General features: G+C 56.4%; 1 protein-coding gene across 3 annotated transcripts in view; it reads right to left on the reverse strand.

Annotated features, from left to right (window-relative positions):
• LOC104698497 (acid-sensing ion channel 2) overlaps positions 1 to 18,329 on the reverse strand; it is a 386,996-nt gene that overhangs the window by 32,341 nt on the left and 336,326 nt on the right. For all 3 annotated transcript variants that reach the window (XR_005603676.1, XM_039565633.1, XM_039565634.1), the window contains exon 2: positions 3,508 to 3,658. Coding sequence is in view for 2 of the 3 variants with exons in the window: in XM_039565633.1 (XP_039421567.1) it covers positions 3,508 to 3,658 (151 nt within the window). In the remaining variant the exon portion in view is untranslated. The remainder of the gene's footprint in view (positions 1 to 3,507; positions 3,659 to 18,329) is intronic.

The following is an 18,329-nucleotide window of genomic DNA, read 5'->3' on the forward strand; positions in this document are numbered from 1 at the left end:
GCCAGGCCCCTCAACATGGCTGGGAAACTGCTCCCATTCCTGGCTCCTGCTGGAGAATCCCAGGTCTTGGGGATTGGAAGGGACTGGAAGGATGCTCCATTCCCACCCCTGCCCTGGCAGCGACACCTCCCACTGTCCCAGGCTGCTCCAGCCCCGTCCAGCCCAGCCTGGATCCCGGGATCCAGGGGATCTCAGCCTCCCAGGAAACCTCCCAGCGACAGTGGAGACAGGAACGCCGTGGGAAGGAAGAACTCAGCTCCTTCCATCCCATGGATCTCCCCGTGCCCACATTCCTCTGGCTCTGGAACACCTGGAACCTGCCCTGCATCCACCTCCAGGGCTGGAATTCCCTTGGAGAGCCCGGCTGGGCGAAGCCGGGGATTGAATTCCAAACACACTGGAATTATTATGCAAATATTTGGAAATAATCAAGTGCTGCCCTCCCCTCAGAGGAGCTGAAGGAGGCGTTGCCATGGCAACAGCCACTCTCAACCACCAGCGTTCCCATTTGGGATTCTGGAGGTGTCCAGGGAGCTCCAGAGGATCCAGGATGGTCTGTCCAGGAGAAGGCCAAGGTCAGCTCCAGGGCAAGCAGGTCCTCCCAGGGCTGGGCATGGGCCCAGGAGCTCCTCCTGCACCACCTGAGCACATCAAAGCCCCGTGGGTGGAGCTTTTCCGTGAATCCTGCACAATTCCAGGTTTAATTCTCGGTCACTGCCAGCGCAATCCAAGACCAGGATGTCAACCCAGGTCCAGGGATACGAGAATCCAAAATCAGCCCAGGGTCAGGGACATGAGAGTCCAACACTAACCCAGGTCCAGGACAGGAGAATCCAATGTCAACACAGGTCTAGGAATATGAGAACCCAAACTAACCCAGAGCCAGGGACAGGAGAGTCCAAAATCACCCCAGGGACAGGAGAATCCAACATAACCCAAGTCCCAGGATTTGAGAATCCAGCCCTAACCCAGACCCCGGGACAGGAGAATCCAGCCCTAACCCAGACCCCGGGACAGGACACTTCCTCCTCGAGCCTCTGACCTTGAGCTGAGTGTGACTTCCAGCTCAGGCTGGGTGGGATGGGCACTGACGGGGTCGGGCTCGGGGGCAGGATGGCACCGGCGGGTGTTGAACATCCCCGGGCCCTGGCACAAAGCCGGCTCCGGGCTCCGAGGGCATCGCAAGCCCCAGGAGCTTTGACAAAAGAACACTTGGGGTGTTTTTCTCTCCCTCAGGCTCGAGGCCATGGCCAGGACAGGTCCCCAGTACCTCTGGCACGCTCAGGGCTTGGAGGGTGTTAAAGGAGGGAGCAGAGCAGCAGCTGCCAACCCCCAACCCCTTGGGACGGCCCCGGTGCCAATGGATGGGGAGGGACCAGACTGGAGAACTCCTCCCTCAGCGCTTTCCCTCCTGATTTTTATCCTCACTTATTTATTATTCCTTTTTTTTTTGCCTCCGGTGCAGTGCGAGGCTGATTCACCCCCTGAGGCTGATCCAGCTTTCCCAGAACCACGGGGATGGAAAAGCCCAGCACATTCCCAGGTGTTCCTCCAAAAGATTCTCCAAGGGCAGCTCCAAACAGGCAGCAAAGTGGGAATGGTGGGACACCAGGGCTGGGTGTTCCTGGAGAACCTCACAGGGGTCCTGCCCTGTGAGAGAAGACTGGGAGAGCTGGGAATGGTCACGTGGAGAAGCTCCAGGGAGAGCTCAGAGCCCCTTGCAGGGTCTAAAGGGGCTCCAGGAGAGCTGGAGAGGGACTGGGGACAAGGCATGGAGGGACAGGACACAGGGAATGGCTTCCCAGTGCCAGAGGGCAGGGATGGATGGGATATTGGGAATTGGGAATTGCTGGCTGGGAGGGTGGGAAGGGGCTGGGATGGAATTCCCAGAGCAGCTGGGGCTGCCCCTGGATCCCTGGCAGTGCCCCAGGCCAGGCTGGACATTGGGGCTGGGAGCAGCCTGGGACAGTGGGAGGTGTCCCTGCCAGGGCAGGAGTGGGATGGGATAATTTTTAAGGTCCCTCCCAGCCCAAATCCTCCTGGGATTCCCTGATGAGACCCCAGCAGGGCTGAACACAAAGCTCCAGGTGTTCATCAGCTCTGGGATGTCCCCAGGCCCTCCCTGGGGTGGTTCCTGTCCCCACAAGGTCCCCCAGGGATTTGTCCCCCGTGGGGGATCTCTCCCTGTAGGAGATGAACCCTGAGGGGGAAGTTGCTCCTCACGTTCCCAGCCCCACCTCGAGCTGTTTTCCCTTTAAAGGCACAAGGCCTCAAAGCAATTCCCAAGGGAATGATGATCCCAGATCTCTGCCTCCTCCCCCTCACCTGGGCTGGCCCAGACTGGTTTGGAGCAGGAGCCAAAATGCGGGAGCAAAGCTCCTCTAGGAGCCCGACCAATCGATGGCACGGCAGGGCCGCGCTCGGCAGGGTCAAACACCACACAAAGGAAAGGGAATTGGGAGCAAATGGAGCCAAATCCCCGCTCTGCTCCGAGCAGGAGCTTGAGAGACGCTGGAGGGGGTGACAGAGCCACGGCGACACCGACCTGGAGTGAGACCTCCTCTTGTCCCTTCCCTGAGCCCCAGAACAGCCACAGCTGCTCCCGGATGGGTCCCCCGGGGCTCTGCCACACAAAGAGCTCCTGGCAGGTTCCCAGCGCTTCTCTTGGCTACGTTTCAAACGCCACCGTGGGCTCAGGGCAGCTGCAGCCGCTAAGGGCACCTGTGACCGGGTGGCCCTGGTGGCCCTGGTGGCCCTGGTGGCCCCATCCTGTCCCCCAGCCCTCCTGCCCGTCCTTTGTGCAGCAGGCTCATTACAGGATCTGGCACCAGTGTTCCCACAGCTCCACATCCGCTCCAGGAGCTGCCATCCCAATCCATGGGGCCTGGGGACACCCCACAGCCCAGCGCGCCCGGTCAGCACCTCCTGCTCCACAGCCAGAGCGCTCCAGCTCCTCAGGAGGTGCTCAGCCCCGCTGGGTGCACTCCTGGACAGATTCCATCCACCCCAAATGCTCCAGCTCCAAGGAATCCAGTCCTTGGCACATCCAGACAGCACCAAGCCAGCAAACACAACTCAGGGCAGAAAACATCCCCAAATTCCAAGGAGAAGGAAAATGCAGAGAGCAGCTGGAGTCCACCTTGGACACGGCCTCCCAAAAACGCCTCTCCAGGGGAGCGGGATGTGCCAGAGCCTCGGAAGGGGTCCCACACTCCTGCCACCCACACGTGCCACCCTTGGGCAACCTGGGCTGGCCAGGCTCTCGCTCGCGGAGCTGGATCAGGCACAGTCTGGGAAGGATGGGATGGGGTGGGATGGGATGAGATGGGGTGGGATTGGGATGGGATGGGATGGGATGGGATGGGATGGGATCCATGGGATGGGATGGGATGGGATGGGATGGGATGGGATGGGATGGGATGGGATAGGGTGGGATGGTATGGGATCCATGGGATGGGATGGGATGGTTTTTCCCAGGAAATAACCCGAGGAAAAGGAAGCTCTTACCTGTTTCTCCCCAGATGGGCAGATACTCGTCCTGCTGGATGTCCAGCATGATTTCCAGGCCATTCCCTGTGCCCCCCTTCACCGTGGTGAGGAGAGGCCGCCCCTCCTCTCCTGAGTTAAACATGTAGCATTTCCCATATTTTGTAAACACCTGTGGGGAAAAAAGAGAGGAATTAGGGAATATTTCCCACAGAATCAACGGCCATTCCCAGTGGGCAGAGGGATGGGAAACAGCCACGAGCTGCAGGTCTGGGGGAAATACCCACACAAATATCCCCGGAAATATCCAAATAAATATCCACACAAATATCGACACAAATATCCTTGGAAATATCCACACAAATATCCCCAGAAATATCCAAATAAATATCCCCGGAAATATCCACACAAATATCCCCGGAAATATCCAAATAAATATCCACGGAAATATCCACACAAACATCCCTGGAAATATCCAAATAAATATCCCCGGAAATATCCTCACCAATATCCCTGAAACACCCCCAGGAATCCCTCCAGCTTTCACCATTTGTTCAATCGTTTGGGAAGAGAGGGAGGAAAAGCCGGGCACAGGGAAAGCTCCGGAGCCCCAAGTCCCTCTGGCAGACACACACCGGCCTTGAGCTCCTGCTGAAATTCCCGCCATTCCCTGGTTCTGGCCAGAGTCTCAGCCCAGCCACGCCATGGGAATGCTGTCCCGACATTCAACATCCCATATCCCCAAAATTCCTCCCTGTGCCACTGCTTGGAAAATAGGGAGGGTTAAAAACACTCGGGAAATGAGGGGAGATTTCCGCCATCATTCTGCTCCTCTTCGGCCTCGTTTTGGGCTGATTCCCGAAAGAAATTCCTGGCAAAGCCCAGGTGGAACTTCCAGGCACCACCAGCACTGCAAAGCAGGGGGACACCGGTGTCCAGCGGGGATGGACATGGGGCTCCAAAGGGAGGGACACGCGGGGAACACGGGATTCCCAGTGGGATGGACACAGAATTCCCAGTGGGACAACACGGATTCCCAGTGGGATAGACACAGGATGCCCAGTGGGAGAACATGGACTCCCAGTGGGAGAACACAGGATTCCCAGTGGGATGGACACCGATTCCCAGTGGGATGGACATGGATCCCCAGTGGGAGAACATGGATTCCCAGTGGGAGAACATGGATTCCCAGTGGGATGGACACAGATTCCCAGTGGGAGAACATGGGATTCCCAGTGGCATGGACACCGATTCCCAGTGGGATGGACACGGGATTCCCAGTGGGATGGACACAGGATTCCCAGTGGGATGGACACAGGGCTCCAAGTGCAGGACACAGGACATTCCAAGGGAGGGAACACGGCTCTCCCAGTGGGGAATCACGGATTTCCAGGTGGGATGGACATGAGTTTCCAAGAGGAACATGGATTTCCAAGAGGAAGGGACCTTGGTTTCTGAGCGGGATGAGCACGTGAGGAGCGCAGGATTCCAAGAGGGGGACACAGGTTTCCAAACGGGATGGACACGCGCTTCCAAGTGAGTAAACACAGATTTCCCAGCGGGATCCCAGCGCTCCTGCTGGGGCAGCAGGGATGGCACATCTCTGCTGCTCGCCTTCCCCCCCGAGCGGGAAAACTCCCAGAAATCCCACCTTTAACCCCAACCAATCCCTGCACTGACAGCCTGGAGACACCCAGAGCTGCTTCCCGGGATAAAGACCCCAGAAAGCCCAGTCTGGAAACCAGTAACAACCAGCAAACCCCAGCAAGGAGCGCTCAGAGCACGGGGAGCCAGCACGGAGCAGCTCCGGTCCCTCCGGAGTCCCTCCCACATTTGCTGAGCTCATTTGACCCCAAGATGAGTCAGAAACCCAAACAGCAGCTGGAGGCAGCAGCGATTTATTCCCTCAAATATTGACACATCCCGACTAATCCCAGCGTCGGGGAAGCAGGTGGGATGGAGAGAAAGGAAATCACATTTAAATTCAAATGGGAAGCGTTTGTGAGGGGGGGGAAAAAACGGCATCCTTTAAAAAAGATTTGCTATCCAAATCAAAAAATGCCATTTCCATGCTTTCCTGACCGATGAACGCACTCAGGCTGGAAAGGGAAGCTGAGCCTCTGGAAGCAGCCCCATGGATGGGTTTTCCCAGGCAGGCTCTGAAGGCAGAAGTCAAAAATTCCTAACGAGGGGAGTTTAAAATCCAGCGAGGAGAAAAAGCTGCAGTGGAGAAAATCAGGAGGAAACGACGAGGCTGGAATGGGAACAGCAGCACAGGGAATGAGGGTTCCGGAGCTGCCGTGCTCGGCACAGTCTGCAGGCAAATAAATCCAGGCCATTTGTGGGGCTTTTATACGGCTGTAAAAATTCCCTGTAAAAGCTCCCGTCAGGATGTGTTTATCCAAGGAAAAGATGGAAGCTGGCGGGGGCAGCTGCACAGCCGGGATCACAATCCCAGGGATTGTGGGGACTGGGAAAGGACAACCACGGGACCGCTCAGCCACGAGGATTCCAGTGATTCCCATCTTCCCCAAAGGAGATATAAGAAACTCTTCCAAAATCTTTCCAAGTTCACAAATCCACGAGCATCCATTCCAGCTCCCACTAAACGGGATTGTGGCGTTACAGGATCAATGGAATCATGGAATGGTTTGGATTTGGACCTTAAGGATCATCCCCTGCCATGTCCGGGGACACCTCCCACTGTCCCAGCCCCAATGTCCAGCCTGGCCCTGGGCACTGCCAGGGATCCAGGGGCAGCCCCAGCTGCTCTGGGAATCCCATCCCAGCCTCTCCCCACCCTCCCAGCCAGGAATTCCCAATATTCCCAATCTCCAGCCCTGCCCTCTGGAAGCCACTCCGTGTGTCCTGCCCCTCTCCCGTTCCCTCAGCTCCTCCTGAGGATGTTCCTCCCCCGCTCACCTCTGCTGGGAGCGATTATTTGGGAAAACACAACATTGTTTTTCCAGAGTCTCCTCTTGTTTTCAGGCTCCCTGACAACAGGAAAGGACTCGGAGCATTTTCAGATCATCGGGATCAAACCTGGAGCTGTTGGGAAGGGCTGGGATTCACTGGAGACAGGAGCTCGAGCAGAGCAGGATGATTTAAGCTCAGCTTGTGTGAGGGGGGAAAACCCCCCCGGCTCTCAGAAATGCTTTAACTGCCAATAAAAAGGGCCAGGAACAAAACTCCAGCCTCGTTCCCCAAGAATATCCATAAAAATTCCAATTTGTTCCCTCTGATGGAGCACAGGGGCTTTGTCAGCTCCTTGGAAAATCCCAGCTTGGGCATAAAGGGAAATAATTCTAAACCTGTGGAACGGGATTTGCTGGAATTGTTGAGGTTGGGAAAAGCCTTTAAGACGATGGAGCCCAATCCATGAACTACCCCGGAGTGACTTCGGAGCCCTTCCTCAGGCAAGGGAAGCCCAAGGAAAACGTTTATTTGGGGAAGTTAAAGCTCCGACCAGGGGTATCCCAAACAGACCCCAGGCACAAATCAGACACCACCAAAAGCTCCAGGACATCCCTGGATAACCAAATCCCGCTGCCTGTGTATCCACCAGGCCCAGCACTGATGTTCCAGAGGCCTGCCCGGAGTCACAGAGAAAAAGGCATTCCAGTTCCTCCCAGGATACCCCGGAAAAACCTTTCTGCTGCGCAGTTATCCCCTCAATCCAGGGAAAAGTGAAGGGAAAAGGAACTCACGGGAAGCCTGGGAATGACTTTTCCAAATGCAGACAGAGATGAAGGTGAGGGAGCGCTGGCGAGGCAGGAGTTGTCAGATGGAGGTAAAACCATGGAAAAAGAGGGAATTGGAGGTGAAACCATGGGAAAAGAGGGAATTGAAGGTAAAACCATGGAAAAAGAGGGAATTGGAATCCTGTGCAGTCATTTCCCCACAGCTGTGGGGCACAAGGCTCCGAGAGACATTTCCCAGCAAGCCACATCCAAGGGAATCATGGATAATGGGAAAAAGGAAAACAAAGGGATTTTCAAGATGGGTCCAGAAGGGGAATGTGGAGCTGAAAAACTGGGATGGGTTTGGGCAAGAACATCCATGGGAGGATGGGGAAAAGATCCCATTTAGGAGGAGAGACGTCTTCATTCCCAAGGTTTTGCCGGAGAGATCCATTCCCAGGGCTCCCAGCACTCCCACTGAGCCGAGGGGGCACCGAGCCCTGTCCTGATTTCCCTGGAGGTGAGGAATGGCTCCACCCCGGCTCCATCCCAGGCTTATCCCAAGATCCATCCCAGTTCCATCCCAGCTCCACCCCAGCTCCATCCCAGCTCCATCCCGGCTCCATCCCAGCTCCATCCCAGCTCCACCCCGGCTCCATCCCAGGCTTATCCCAAGATCCATCCCAGCTCCATCCCAGCTCCATCCCAGGCTCCATCCCAGCTCCATCCCAGCTCCATCCCAGCTCCATCCCTGCTCCATCCCAGGCTCCATCCCAGCTCCATCCCAGGCTCCATCCCAGCTCCATCCCTGCTCCATCCTGGCTCCACCCCAGGCTCATCCCAGCTCCACCTCAGCTCCATCCCAGCTCCATCCCAGGCTCCATCCCAGCTCCATCCCAGGCTCATCCCAGGGCATCCCAACGCAGTGGGACATTCTTTAGGATGGAAGAGAGAGAATCCCACTGGATGCCCCCAGGGGTCTGACTGATCCCCAAAGGAATCCCTCTCCAGGGGGACTGACCCTCGGAAAGGCGGGAGCTCCGGGGATGGGCAGACAGGATTGGATGTCCTTTCCCAACAAAGGGCAGAGCCCAGCTTTTGGAGCATCCTCTTCACGCGTTATCCACATCCCAATCCTACAAAACCACCGGGACAATGCACCAATCCCAGAGCCGTGGGTTCCAAAGGGGATTTGGGTCACCCCCACCTGACTGTAAGGCAAAAGTCTCCCAAAAATGAACAGAATCTGGGAGGGGAAACCCCTGGAGAGGAGGAGCTTTGGCATCTGCTCCCTGTCCAAGGATGGTGGATCCATCCCGGATAGATCCCTGTTGGTTTGTGCTGTCGGGAACGTGGCGCAGCCGATGGCAGACATGGAAAGCCTCATCCCTCCCTGCCGGCGCCAGCTCCGACGTCCCCACGGAGCCAGGGCTGGGGCTGGAGCCGCGGGAAGCAGAGCCAGGGACGCTGTCAGGGCCGTGTTTACACGGAGAGGGTTTTCCAAGGCTGAGATTCCCACTGGGATTTGTCAGGCAGCGCTGCCAGGGAAGGCAGGAGAGCTTTCCCTGCAGCAGCTCCGGCGCTGCCTGAGCCTTTCCTCTTCCCTGGCGCCTGCTGCTCCCAATCCCGACTGATCCCGTCCCAGGCACCACCTGAGGGCAGGTGAATCCTGTTCCCAGCATTAATGGGAATTTTCCTCCCAAACCAGGAGCCCAGATCCAACAACCTGGCGCTGCCACAGCTGCTCCGAATACACAACATTCCCAAGGCATCCATCGCTCCCAACGCATCCATCCCTCCCTTCCCATCCGGCTCTCGCCACTGGACACGCCCAACTCTCTCCAATCTATTTTCTGGGATGGCATCAAACATTCCCAGTGGCTCACAATTCCCAGCCTTTTGTCCCACCCTCAGCTCCAGCTGAACTCTGGCAGCACTGGCAGAAGAGAACTCGGCTCTGGGTTTAATTCCCTGAGGGATTTTCTCCTGATTTGTGCCATCAGCCCCTCCCTGGAACGGCCCCTTGGTGCCAGGATTTGAGGGAATGGGGAGGACTCCTCAGAGCTGCCATAAATCCAGAAAAATCCCCTCGTCCTCCAGTTCAGCTCTGCTGGGTGGGTGTTTGAGGGGAAGCTCAGCCCCGAAACTCCGGCAGCAAAGGGATCAACTCCAGTGGAGAAGCTCCGAAGATTTGGGAATGATGTTGGTCCATAAACCACGGGAAGTGCTGCCTGATCCCACCAATCCCTGGTTCCCAAGGGATGCAGGGTAGGAGCCGGGGCTCGCGGGAATTCACGGGTGGTTGGGAACAACACCTGGATATTCCCACCTCCCATGGGAACCCAGGAACTCCAGTTCCCGAGGCGCTGTTTGGCAGAACATGGAATTACTGAGGTTGGAAAAGCCTTCCAAGGTCACCGAGTCCAACCTGGCACCAGGGGACACCATCGGGGATCACTGCAGAGGACACATCCTCTGGTTTTCTGGGATTTGGGAAGATTTTGGTGGAAGAGTGGGGCTTCTTTTAAACAAAAAATTCTCATCTTATAAAAATTCACTAAAATCAATTAAAAATCAATTTAAAATCTATAAAAATCCGTTAAAAACCCATAAAAATCCACTAAAAATCCATAAGAATCAATTAAAAAATCCATAAAAATCCATTAAAAATACACAAAAATCCATTAAAAATCCATAAAAATCCACTAAAAATCCATTAAAATCCATTAAAAATCCACAAAAATCCATTAAAAATCTGTAAGAATCAATAAAAAAATCCATAAAGATCCATAAAGATCCATAAAGATCCATAAAAATCCACGGCCCAGCACAAACCTGAGGTCACCCAGATGTGTGAAGAGGTGACCTGAGCTCCCTGGCCTGGGCCACCTCGAGCTGATGGCCCCAGCCGGGGCTGGCCGAGGTCACCTGAGGCCACGAGCACCTGGAGAAGGCCCTCGGGAAGCAGCAGATGGAGCGGGAAAGGAGCCAGGGAGGGTGACGGGGGTTCCATCCCGGCTCCGAGGCCACCGAGGCTCAGCCCAGCCCCGGAGCCTTGGGACAGGAGCCAGGAACGGCTCCGGGGCTGGGAATCGTTTGGGTCCTAATTACAATCTGTGCTCCTGCTCCATCCCCGCTGATCCCGTTAATGAATTCCTGCCCGTTCCCTCTGCTCCGGCACTGACAGCATTCCAGCATCCCAAAACTCCTCCCGAGTGTCCCAGAAGAGCCCCGCGTCCCCTCAGTGCCCGGCCCCGCGGAGAGGCTCTGCAGTGCCGCGGAGCCTCAGGAAAACAGGGGATGAAACACCCGGAGCTGGAAGATCCGCGTCAATCCCAAACCCTCCGGCTGCACAGGGACATCCTACACCGCGGGAATGCTCCAGAAAACAGCGATGGAGCATCTTCCGTGCCTCTTAAACCCATCCAGCAGCATCCCAAATCGAAAGGGGTTGGGAAACGCTCGGGGGCTGGGCTGTCCTGGCCATCCCGGCTCCTCAGCCGCGGATCCCGGCCCTTCCACAGCCTCTGGGCACTGCGGGAGGCTCCAGCAGTTTGCTCCCTGCTATAAAATCATTTCCATGGTTGGAGTTCTGAGGCCATTCCCTGGAATTCCCGGCCTTTCCACAGGCGCAGGAGGAGGGAAGGACAAACAGCTCCAGATATTCCCAGTGGGATGATTCCAGCTCCTGCCTCCCACGGAGGAAAAGCAGCTCCCTCATCCTCTGGCAGGGAGAGAAGCACTGAAGACCCACTGGAAACAGGGACTGAAAACATGGATTGGAAACAGCCACATCCATGGAAAATATCCACAGGAAACAGCCACAGCCATGGGAAATATCCACAGGAAACAGCCACAGCCATGGGAAATACCCACTGGAAACAGCCACAGCCACGGAAATCACGGAGTGAAAAGATCCAGACCCACTGCAAACCCCCACTGGAACATCCCTTCCCTGCCCGGGGAGCTTTCCCTGCTCACATCCCTGAGTGCCACAGCTCCTGCTTGGAGGGAAATATTTGGGAATCAGGGAAAGCCCAGCCCACGGCCAGCCGGGCCCCCAGGGTCACTCTGAGTGACCACGGCCACGTGGTCAGTGATGGTTCCGTGCCCTTTCCAAGGGATTTGTTGGAATAACCCAGCCAGAACTCCAGGATCTCCTTCCAGGCTCTTCAATTTCCTCTGCAGTCCATTGAAAAAGATACTCCCATAATTTAAATCATATTTCCATCATGTAAAAGACATTCCCATCCTATGAAAGATATTCCCACAGTAGAAAAGACATTCCCATCATACAAAAGGAATTCCCATCACATAAAAGATATTCCCATTAAAAAGCGCCCTTCCAGACACTTTCGTGGGAGCTGCTCAAGCACAGGGAATTCTTTTGGATTCTCCTGTGATGGCTCCAGCATTTGGAAGAGGGAACTTCGGAGAGGCCGCAAGGAACCAGGGAACCACGGAATGGTTCGGCTTGGAGGGACCTTAAAGCTCCTCCCACTGCACCCATTCCACGGGCAGGGACACCTCCCGCTGCCCAGGCTGCTCCAGCCCTGTCCAGCCCGGCCATTCCCAGGGATGGAATCGTGAGCGGACCCTTGGAGCCCATCCCGTGCTGGAACAGATGGAGTGTGGAATTCCTTCGCCGCATTCCCGGCAGGGATGTCCCCGCTCCTCGGCATTCCAGCACATTCCAGCACTTCCAGGCACTCCCTGGCAGAGCAGGAGGGCTCACAGGGTTCCATGGAGCGGATCCCTGCCGGGATCTCTCCCAGGAGGTGCCAAACGGGGCAGCTCCGCTCCCGTGCCCCATACACATCCAGAGGAGCCTGGAGAGCGGAGGCTCCACCCAGAAACTCTGTGGGGACAGCTCTGGCTGGAATTCCCTGCCCTGGAGTGCACCAGGACATCCCTGGGATGGCTCCGAGCAGCCAAAGGGTGGAGGGGGAAGGACGCCGTGGATGTGGAGTGTGTGCCTTGGGATGGGGGATGGAGGGATGGACACAGGGAATGGCTTCCCACGGCCAGAGGGCAGGGCTGGATGGGATATTGGGAAGGAATTCCTGGCTGGGAGGGTGGGGAGGCCACCGGTGAAATCGAAAGGGAGGAGTTTTTATCCCTGAACTCTTTATCCAAGCCAAAACCTTCCCAGGAGATCCCAACATGTGGAATTGCAGGTTGGTGATCCTGACACCCCTGAAAACCAAGGTGGGGAGAGTCCATGTGGAGCTGATCCAAGGGTTGGAGCCTCTCTGGAGCCAGGGAATGTTCACCTGGAGAACAGGTGGGGTCTGGGAGAGCTGGGAATGTCCATCTGGAGAAGGGAAGGATCCAGGGAGAGCTCAGAGCCCCTGGCAGGGCCCAAAGGGGCTCCAGGAGAGCTGGAGAGGGACTGGGGACAAGGCCTGGAGGGACAGGACACAGGGAATGGATCCCAGTGCCAGAGGGCAGGGATGGATGGGATATTGGGAAGGAATTGTTCCCTGGGAGCCTCCAGCCTCGGAGATCTGGGAGAAGCTCCTTCCTTTGGAGCCTTTCAGTCCCCAGGGTTTTATTTGAGTTCCAGGTTAATCCCTGGAGCTCCCAGTGCCAGGCAGAGCCTTCGGTGGTGCCACTGGCACCTCCCTGGCACCTCCCTGGCACCTCCCCTTCTCTCTGCTCCTCCTCTCTGTCCCTTTCACATTCCCATCATTCCAGGACATTTCCGAGCCCTGATCATCCCCGGAGCTCCTCGGCTTTAAGGGCTCCCTGATCCCGCTCTCCCTGATCCCGCTCTCCTGATCCCGCTCTCCTGACCCCCCTGTCCCAATCCCACTATCCTGATCCCGCTCATCCTGGGGAAAGCAGATTAGGGCTTGAGGACCCGCAGGTTTAAGAAGTGTTTTCTGAATCCTCAGGTAAATCCAGGGAATCTGCACCCATGGGATCCAAAAGTTCATTTTTTTATGGCCAAGACGCAGCTCGGTTCCCTGCACTTCCCCCTGGCCTGGGACCTCCCTGTGGCTCTTCCCTGCGTTTGGTGGCCATAAAAACCAACTCCTTTATCCAAAACAAGGACTAGAAGGAAGAAAAACATGGAAAATCCCCCCGGAGAAGGTTTCCAGGTGTTTATAACTCTCCTGATGATGGGGGTTAATCAGGCAGAACGATTAATCCCAATTAATGCTGCCAGCTCCCACAGCCGCTGCAGGGACACAGAATTCCCTTCGTCCTGCACCTCGGGAGGAGCTGGATTCACCCCAGTTCCGGAGCTGCACCCACTCCAAGTTAAAACTCCCAAATGAACTCCCTCAGGGGTCTGCGGCTCTTCCCTAATTCCAAGGAAAACCTGTGGCTCTGAGATTCCCTCCTGGAATGCCCCGGGAGCAGCGCTTGGCTTTGAGAAGATTTTGCAGATTTTAGTTTAAAAAAACCGACAAAAACCCCACGAAATTCCCTGGGGGATGCTGAGACTTCCCTGAGGAAGCAGCCGGAATTTGGGGCTCCCTTTGGTGCCTGGGATGCTCCAATCCCTGTGCCCGGATCCCTTCCCAGGGCTGTGGGAACGATGGAGCCTCAGCTCCTCCAGCTTCTTCCTCTGCCTCGTTTTTGGGGAGCCCTGGGAATGTACCCCACATTCCGTGTGACCCTGCCCTGCCCAGGAACTGGGAAGAGTCCAGGGAATTCCAGGCACCACCCCTGGATCCCGGTGCATCCATGGCTGCTTGCTCGGGGAGGGATTTCTGCAGATCCTGACCATGGGATCACCTCAGCAGCAACACCGAGCACGGAAAAACTGCCCAGGTTGTTCTGGCTGCGGAGTGCAGGGAATTCTGTGCGGGGAATTGCCATTTCTGGGATGCAGAGGTGCCCTGGGAGGCAGGAAAATCCCGCCTGGAGCCAGCCAGGCCCAGGGCAGAGCTCTGTGAAATCCCAAACTGCTCCTGGGACTCAGGAAGAAGAAACGAGGCAAGACCTGAAACAGTTCTGCCTCTGCTCCATGGCCTGTCCGGCATCGCCCCAGCTCCTGGATATCGGGAACAAATCCTTCCCTGGGAGGGTGGGCAGGCCCTGGCACAGGGTGCCCAGAGCAGCTGGGGCTGCCCCTGGATCCCTGGCAGTGCCCAGGCCAGGCTGGACATTGGGGCTGGGAGCAGCCTGGGACAGTGGGAGGTGTCCCTGCCCATGGCAGGGGTGGCACTGGAGGGGCTTTAGGATCGCTCCCAACTCAGTAATTCCACAGTTCCGATTCCCGAAGGGCTCTGGAGCTGATTTCCCTGCAGGCCTTGTGAGTAACTCCAAGTTCAAGCTCCCAAATTCCCGGTGCCAGCTGCTGTCCCAGTGCTGAGCACACAAACCTCGCCCTGCTCAGCCAAGGGACAAACAGATCCCGCTGCTGCTGCTGGGATCAATGCCTGGGATGAGCAGTTTTCCCTGTTTCCCCCCCTGACTCCATAAAACACCTCCAAGACCGTCCTGAGCCCAGGTCCCGCAGTCCCCACACACGCAGGGCCTTCTCCAGGGATTTCCAGGGATGTTTCCCTGGCCAGATTCCAGACACTCATTGCAGACTCCAATCCTGTCCTTCCCACCGGGCAAAAAATCCCTCCCTTTTTTCCTTTTTTCCCTGAGGCAGCTCCCACCTGGAGCAGGGGCCATGAGCAGAATTTCAGTCTCTGGAAAGAGCAGAATCCTGGGATATCCTGGGCTGGAAGGGACCCCTGGGATCAGCCAGTCCCAGCCTGGCCCTGCACAGACACCCCAACAACCCCACCCTGGGCATCCCTGGCAGCGCTGTCCCAGCGCTCCTGCAGCTCTGGCAGTCTCGGGGCCGGGACCATTCCCTGGGGAGCCTGGGCAGTGCCCAGCACCCTCTGGGGAAGAGCCTTTCCTGATCTCCATCCCAAACCCCACTGGAACAGCTCCAGCCGCTCCCTGGCTCCTGACCCCGCAGAGAGATCGCAGGGAGCAGAGATCGGAACTGGAGGAGCCTCCCCCGAATCTCCTCTGAGGAGTTGGATCCCACTGACAAAACCCCTTTCGTGTCCCCCTGAAATATCCAACGTGAGCCTAAAGCCCCAAAATTCCCATTCATCTCCACCCTCTGCCCCAGACTCCTCCAGGACCTTGGGGATGTCCCTCTGTCCCCACCAGAGCAGCAAATCCCGGGATCACCCAGCTCCGGCTGCGCCTCAGAGCTTCCCATTCCCATCAAAAGCTCAAATCCCAAATCCCTTCTCAAGGGATGTAAAAATAGCTCAGCCCTCAGCCCTGCCTGAGCTGTTCCCACACAGCAGCGATGTTTGGGATGCTGCTCCTTCCCGGGTCCCAGCCTGGACCAGACTCCAGGGAGTGACCACCCCCCACAGCCAGGGAAGGTTTGTAGGGACTAAATCCATCCCTGCCCTCCCTGGAGGAAAAGGAGAGGGTGGGAAGGGTTGGATGGGATGGAAGGACCCCGGGCTCGTGGCTGCTCTGAGGTCCTGATGCAGGGTGGGAAAGCGATCATGGATCAGGATGGGGTGGGACAGGGAATGGGATCATGGATCAGGCAGGGCTGGATGATGCCAAAGAACAACAAGGAAAAGCTCCAGCATCCCAAAAGCCAAATCTGAGTTGGGAATAGCTGGAAAATGAGAAGTGACAGAGCCCGAGACATTCCCTGGAATGGGGGAGTCAAGGACGCTGCAGGATGGGCTCAGCACTGAACTCCCCAAGGAACTTCCAATCCCATTCCAGGATGAACAGCCAGGATTTTCAGGAAAAATCCCACTTCTTCTGCCCAACTTTTTGCCCAGAAGATCCCAAGATGTGCATTCCCCTCCTGCTCCAGGGGCGCTTTCAGGAGCAGCTCCCTGGTTTTTCCCTGAGCCCCTGCCTGGATGAACTCGGTGCCTCAGCCGGAAAAAACGCCAGGAATTTGGAGTGATGGATAAAGTGCATTAACCTGGGAGTGAACCCTCCCCTGCAGGGCTGCCGTGGCCACGCTCAGCCTGGAATTCTCATGGAACAAGGAGAAAGCTCCAACTCCAGGGAGCCTTTAATGGGCTCTGAGGAGCTCCTGGGAACCCTGACAGTGCTCCCCACTCCCGGCAGGAACTAAAACACTGGGATCAAAATAAAGCACAGGATTGGCTGTGGGTGGGGAGAGAATCGGAGCTGAAAATGGAACAATAATAACGATAATAATAATAATAATAATGATAATAATAATAATATAATGTTGTTGTTGTTGTTGTTGTTGTTGTTGTTGTTGTTGTTGTCACCAGGCCCTGAAAAATTCCCACAAGGAATGAGGCTGCTCCAGGGCATCCCTGGGCTCCTCCTTTATCCAGGTCACTGTGGAGCCATCCCTGGGTTTAATCCCAGTTTAAAACCAGGGAAACCATTGGGAAATGCAGTTGCTGAGCCAGGAGCTGGGGATCCATGAGGGCAGGAGCAGAACATTCCATGTCAGCATTCCCAGCCTCTCCAAGAGCTGCTCCACAAGGGCAGGGAGAGCTCTCCTGGATGCTGCACTGGCTTTTCCAGCAGCAAAAGCAGCTGGCCAGAAATGCCAGGATCAAGTTTAATAAGGTTTAATCCAGCCCAGGCACCGCGGAGTTTCCAGAGCGAAGTTTCCATGGATTTCTCCGTGTGCTCCGTGCGGAATCACGGCATGGATGAGGTAATTCCAGCCAAACCTGATCCCAGCAAAACCCAGCTCCAAAAGGACTCACTTCCAGGGCTGGATCCTGGGAGCATTCCCGGCTCATTCCCGGTGCGTGGGGAATGTCCCCCGAGGAGGACAAAGCTGGGATTGAGCCCACAAAGTCCCCTCTCCATCACCCCGAAGGGCACAGACATAAACTGGGAACAAACTGGATTTGGGGATGGAGGGGGGAGCTCGGCCCGAGCTGCTTAAACCCAGGCTCAGGTGGGGAGTGGGAATATTCCCAGTGCCGGAGCCAGGGATCTCCGGGACGATGGAAAAGCACCCGACAAAAGCAGGGGAGGGAAAAAAGGTGACGGATTTTGCCACGAGGGAGTCAAAAAAGATGGATTGGGGAGGGGAGGGGGAATCAAAGCTCCACCAAAAGACAGCAGGAGAGGAAGAGCCTCCCCCGGGAGCAGGGGATGACAGCAGGAGATGCTGGGAATGCCTGGGGGGAGGGAATTTTCCCCTGGGAATCGCTGCTGTCCCGGGCAGCTGGAGAGAAAAGCACGGGATACTTCAGAGAAGCTCTGGCTGGAGCAAAGGAATTTTCCTCCTTATTCCACAAAACCCCCTGGATCCTACAGGAGACGGAGACCCTCCAGGCCCAGCACTGAAGCTGAGAACAGCACTGAAAACCAGGGATTTCCCATGGATTTCCCATGGATTTCCCATGGATTTCCCTTTTTTTTTCTCCTCCCTTGGAGGAGAGGGACAGGGAGGCACCTCCAGGGCCATCCCTGCTCCCATCACCACACATCCCTGATCCCCCAGAAGGAAAATCCCAGTGAAGGGCAGCTCCTCCCTCTCCCACCCCGGAGTTGTTTTTCTTGGATCCACACTCCATCTCCACCCCCCGGGCGAGCAATCCCGCCTGGAAATCCACACCAGCAACAGGAAAACAGAGGGAAAAGCTTTCCTCGCCCTCCCAGTTCCAGAGCTTTTCCTACAGAGCCCCATCTCCAGCTCCACAGCCTGGGGAGCATCCCAGGAATCCCGGAATTGGAATCCAAGGCTTCAAAGAGGATTTTTCTCCAATTCCACACTTTTTTTTCTGATGGTTTGGACAAAATCCAAGGAGACGGTGACCCAAGAAGAAAGGAGTGGGGTTTTTTTTGGTTTTTTTTTTGGGGGGGGGAAACTCAGTAAGAATTTGGATTAAAAATTCCTGAGGGTGGGGAGGGGCTGGCACAGCTTTCCCAGAGAAGCTGTGGCTGCTCCATCCCTGGAGGAATTCAGGGATCCAGGGGAGCCTGGGGGGGATTTTCCCCCTGGGACAGGGAGGGAGCAGAGATCCCCCTCACAGAATTCCCTGCAGCTGGGACAGGGCCGGGGGAGCGCTGCGGGGATCTGGCAGCAAAGCTCCAGCGATCCTGTCGGGAAGGCCGAGCCAGCAGCTCCTTCCTGACGCTCCCTGTGCCTGCCAGGGCTCGGGCAGCGCTGGCCCCGGGCTCGCCATGGGAATTGTGTGACTCTGGGAGCGCCCGGGG

The sequence above is a fragment of the Corvus cornix genome, chromosome 27 (assembly GCF_000738735.6).
Source record: "Corvus cornix cornix isolate S_Up_H32 chromosome 27, ASM73873v5, whole genome shotgun sequence".
NCBI classification, from domain to species: domain Eukaryota; kingdom Metazoa; phylum Chordata; class Aves; order Passeriformes; family Corvidae; genus Corvus; species Corvus cornix.